We start from the raw sequence: 4,547 nt of genomic DNA, 5'->3' as shown, positions 1-4,547 counted from the left end.
TTGTTGTGTTGTGTGTACCTTAGAAGTCAAACTATACATTAACCATAGTTATAAAAAACATTTTGAATTTCATTCAGAGATGTCAAATCTACGACCCTTTACTGGCACAGCCTCACACGCTAAGATTTTTGATGTTTTTGTGGATAATGGTTTAGCCACAACCATAATTCCCACTTCTGGATAAAGATCACTGTATCTTCATGCTTCTTATGAAATTAAGCGTGGCACATCTTTATTAAGTTAGTATTTACTAATGCCTACATAATAATAGTAATAATAATGCACACTATGTACTCTGTGACATTAAGGTTCAAGAGTTTGGTACCAAGTTGTTGTTTTTTTCCCTTTGTTTTTGTTTTTTGTCTTTTGCCATCTTCTGTTCACCACCCAGTGTTTAAATTGGTCAATAATTTTAAGCCAAACTTTCCAGGTTGTATGAATGGCCCAGAATGTTTCTAAATTTTGTGACTCAAAAGTGAACGATGTGAAATACATTTAAGACATGAGTTATTAAACAGTTGAAAAAGATAGTGTGATGGCCATAATACTTTATACAGGTCAAATATTTCAAGAATCATATTTCTCAGTGTTTCTTGTTGATTTACCAATATATTCATGAGAGTTCTCTGCAAATGTTTGTGAATAGCACTAATATGCAGTGTGTAACTTACATGCATTTAAAAATTGTGATCAAGTTAACAATACACTAAAATTATGAATAACTTTAAGCTTGTATTCCCTTCCACTTCTGTTTCTTCTTTTCAATGAAGACTTTTCATGACCCAGAGTAAACAGTAACTGCGTAGAAGTCACAAAACATCTTCACATTTCAATTCAGGGGAGTATTTTTGATACAATAATTAGGCAGAGATTAATACATCACAGATGCTACGATTTATTTGTTACAGTTCAGGACGGTAGCACCAAACAGTGCTGAAAGTTAGACCATAGTTCTCCTCTCTAACAGACTCAGGCAGCTCAAACTGGGCAAGCTGATGCAACAGCTGTCGGATGCTGTGACTCTCAAATTGGGCTCTGCCGGGATCTCCGATAAGTACTTTAGTGCCATGGACTCTGACACAGCTGTCCAACCAGCTGTGAAGGTGAGTGGCGAGGGCCTCATCGTAGAACATGTCACCTAAGAGGATCAGGCTGAAGGCGTCGGGTTCTGAACCAATCATGTTTGTCGTCAGACAAACAGGTGGTTCCAGCCCGTTCAGCTCACAGTTCATTTGGGTCGCAACAGCTGCAACTGTAACACAAACCAGTAGATTTAAGGCTTCTACTGCAAGATATGGTAAAATACTATAACAGCTTCAATAGTATTTAAAAATAACTATTTTGTTAATGTTATCCTCCTTTTTGGCATCATCTATTAGCCTTTTTTTTTTTTTTTACTTTAAATGCCAGTAGTAGTGCAAATGTATCACCACCAATAATTCTAGACAACACACAGGAAAAAGTATTAATTTCTTTCAGATAATGCAAAAAGCTACAGCAAAAATGCAAAACTGGACATAAATCATAATTTAAAATAATCTAGAGTCAGAATGACTTTTGAAATTGGTCATACATGTGGATGTCTAGAGGGTGTCAATGGAAAATTGTACTTAGTAGTCAGTATAGTCTTTTAATGATATAAGTTTGCATATGGTAGAATACTGCATGTAATCATTTGTGTTTAGAAGTATATAGTTGGTGGCATATTGAAAGAATGTCTCATCCTAGGAGGTCTGTAACATTCCAGGGTGTTCTGGTGTTCACCCCCACATCCTAGGAGCATGGGAGAGGTCGTACCGTGTCTTATTGTTTTACGGTAGGATTAACGTAGCTATATCTGTTCTAGTCTAAGTGCTTTTTGTTTAGATGAACTGCTGGACTGGTTTAGGGAAGTCGTTTATGGGGTCACACACACACACACACACACACAAGCACCCACTGAAGTATAAATAAAGAACGGGGCAGTTTCTCAGTGCGAGTCTCAGTTCTGGAGGCTGCCCTTGCTAGCAAGAAATTCTGCGTGTTTCTCTTCTCTGATTCTCTACTGAAGAAGTGTTTTAGAGTACATCTCTTAACAGAGGGATAAAGTGTATGTCCTTGCAAAGCGTAAAAAATACACATGTGAACCATTTTAACAACAAACCTACTTTCTCATAATTCCTGCTTTTTTATTTAACAGTTCAGAAACATTCAGCAACAATAACAGATTATGTGAACACATAAATAAATACACACAAATGCGTACCAGTGTCAACGTCATTAGCTACTACGTGAGCAGCACCACGCAGTGTTGCAGCAATGGCAGAGGCTCCACAGCCGCTCCCCAGATCCAGGACTGTCTGATTCCGGCACACCTCAGGGTTATCTAAGATATACCTTTAATAGGAAGTCATTAAAGAAAAACAAACGATTTGTTATCAGAAATTTCTGGACATCAAAAACTACACTAGCTAGCGCTTTATTAGGTGTACCTTCTTTGTAGTCTATATTGTGATGACAGTATCATAAAGTTGCTGTAGATTTGTCAGCTGCAAACACATGACGTGTGTGGGAATAAAGAAAATATTTTACTGCTACACATAGCTTTCATCATTATCATTGCATTAAAACGTTCATTAAGAGCTACTGGCATTAGATTAAAACTTATATTAAAGGTGCGGCTATAATCATTTTATACACACATTGCAGGTTGTGCTCATGAAAGAGTTGATGCTCAGTCTATTTAAAGGTCTTAAGTTTCGTTTGGCGCGATGTCCTGACGATCCATGGTGTAAGTGACTTGGAGCAACAGAAGGTTAACAAGCCTACACGCTTACAAACATAAATGCTTTTAAAGAAAGGCCAGGCCAAAGGCCTGGAATTCATTTTGCTTCTAACTGCATTTGAGTTTGCCTAGTAACAGGTGACAGAAGAAGAGTCGAGAAGGTTGCAAACCCTCAAGGACCATCTGGAGGGTGAAACAAATTGCCATGTATGGAAGAATGTGATAGAAAGAGGAACTTCTTTGTCTGTTTTTATCTTTTTAAATTGACCATTTACTGTAACTGATGCATGTCATATTCTTGTTAATGCATGACGGAGCGGAACCCTGATGTCTTAAAAGCATTCTGAAGTGTATTTTTGGGTGAAGATCTATGCTGTGTTGCAGTGTACATACATAATACTCATCTGACAGGAGTGCCACCTGGTGTGGTCTTCTGCCGCTGAGTGTTCAGCAATGCTCTTCTGCATATGCCAGAAAGTTTATTCTGTTCTGTTAGAAATAAAATTTTTAATAAAGTTTCTTTTTAACATGAATTTCAATGTATGGTTATAATAGAGTTGGTACACTCGTTATTAGAAAATTGCAAGTATTTAACGCCATGGTGTGAAGGGTTGGGCGTTGAAGGTAGACTGGTACACACTAACACTAATACAGATCACAATCAGAGAGAACCTGCCTTAGGAATGGATGGCAGTTATGGTTGGATGGTGTTTCTGTGCTGGCGATGGCACAGAAACTGTAAGGTTAAAGCTGACACCAACGTAGAGGAAAACATATAGATATAAAACATGTCAGGTAACAACTGTAGAGGTATGCGGAAGGCCCATGAACCTTGGTTTGAACTTCAGCAGGTGGTCTTGACCACGTCTACATGCCTAAATGCTCTGAGTTGCAGCCATGTGAATGCATTATTAGATATCTGTGTTAACGAGCAGTTTAAGACGTGTACCTAATAAAGTGACCGGTTAGCCATGGTTGTCATCTTACCTCGACAGTGCCTGTCCCCCTGGCCAGTATATAGCCCAGTAGGGGTCATCAAAGGGCCATAACTCCGGTCTCTCTCGCCAGAATCTGCATCGGGGGGTGAATAACCTCAGCCTGATCTCAGGAGTCAGGCTCTGCTCTCCTGTTATCTCCGTGTTTTCTATAATAAACTTCCTGCTGTGCTCAGCAGATGGGCAGACATTTGAGAGGTATCTGTGTCCTTGTGTCTGCGTAAACACTTTGTAAATAAGTTTACCATGGCGGCTGCATTGCAGGGGCATTAAAAGCGCTGCTGACATTATAACAAAGCAGAGATAAAAGCAGCTAGACTAACGTTAGCGGGGCTTTCAGTCCCATTAGCCTCATAACTGCATTTTTGGAGAGGCTTTTACTATTTCTCGTTGAAGCTAACAGTTGTATCCTGTTATTTGTAAAGCGTGACTCTTCAAAACCTTACAATGGTGCAACAATCAAGTTAACAAGGTTAACAGATAACACGATTCTTGCTGCTTCCCACACGAATGCAAAACAAGGTCGGACGAAGCTTCCTTCGACCGTCTGGAAACAACACACAGACTCTCGGTTCCGTTCAAAACAATTCCTACCAGTGGTTTATATGCAGTATTAATGTAATTTTAGCTAATGATGGGCGTGCATTTATTATCTGTTTATGGGATATATAGTGTTTTTCTCTCTCAGTCAGTGTAATTGGGTTTGTGGACACGCTATTCCAAGTAATACATACCTCCCCTGTCAGAGCATATTAAAGTACAAAAGTGCAACTTGACCAAATTAATTT

General features: G+C 39.0%; 1 protein-coding gene across 1 annotated transcript; it reads right to left on the bottom strand.

The window, feature by feature from the left end:
• Nucleotides 1-506: 506 nt before the first annotated feature.
• Nucleotides 507-4,295, bottom strand: etfbkmt (electron transfer flavoprotein subunit beta lysine methyltransferase). The gene is made up of 3 exons (XM_085461297.1): nt 3,752-4,295; nt 2,246-2,376; nt 507-1,252 (listed from the first exon to the last, which is right to left on the bottom strand). The coding sequence occupies exons 1-3, from the start codon at nt 4,045-4,047 to the stop codon at nt 903-905; spliced, it is 777 nt and encodes a 258-aa protein (XP_085317423.1). The 5' UTR covers nt 4,048-4,295; the 3' UTR covers nt 507-902.
• Nucleotides 4,296-4,547: the final 252 nt, after the last annotated feature.

The sequence above is a fragment of the Copadichromis virginalis genome, linkage group LG7, assembly GCF_057382275.1.
Source record: "Copadichromis virginalis isolate Kocher_CV1m ecotype Utaka linkage group LG7, C_Virginalis_male_GT1.1, whole genome shotgun sequence".
In the NCBI taxonomy this organism is placed as follows: domain Eukaryota; kingdom Metazoa; phylum Chordata; class Actinopteri; order Cichliformes; family Cichlidae; genus Copadichromis; species Copadichromis virginalis.
Note: the sequence above shows the minus strand (reverse complement) of the source record. Positions and strands in the feature narration are given on the sequence as shown.

What these genes read in the sequence shown, in the direction of transcription:
- etfbkmt (XM_085461297.1), bottom strand. Translation starts at nt 4,047, where the DNA reads ATGTCAGCAGCGCTTTTAATGCCCCTGCAATGCAGCCGCCATGGTAAA. An exon ending in GGGGGACAGGCACTGTCGAG is followed by an intron (nt 2,377 to 3,751) that starts GTAAGATGACAA and finishes TTCCTATTAAAG; the next exon opens with GTATATCTTAGATAACCCTG. An exon ending in AGCTAATGACGTTGACACTG is followed by an intron (nt 1,253 to 2,245) that starts GTACGCATTTGT and finishes TTTGTGTTACAG; the next exon opens with TTGCAGCTGTTGCGACCCAA.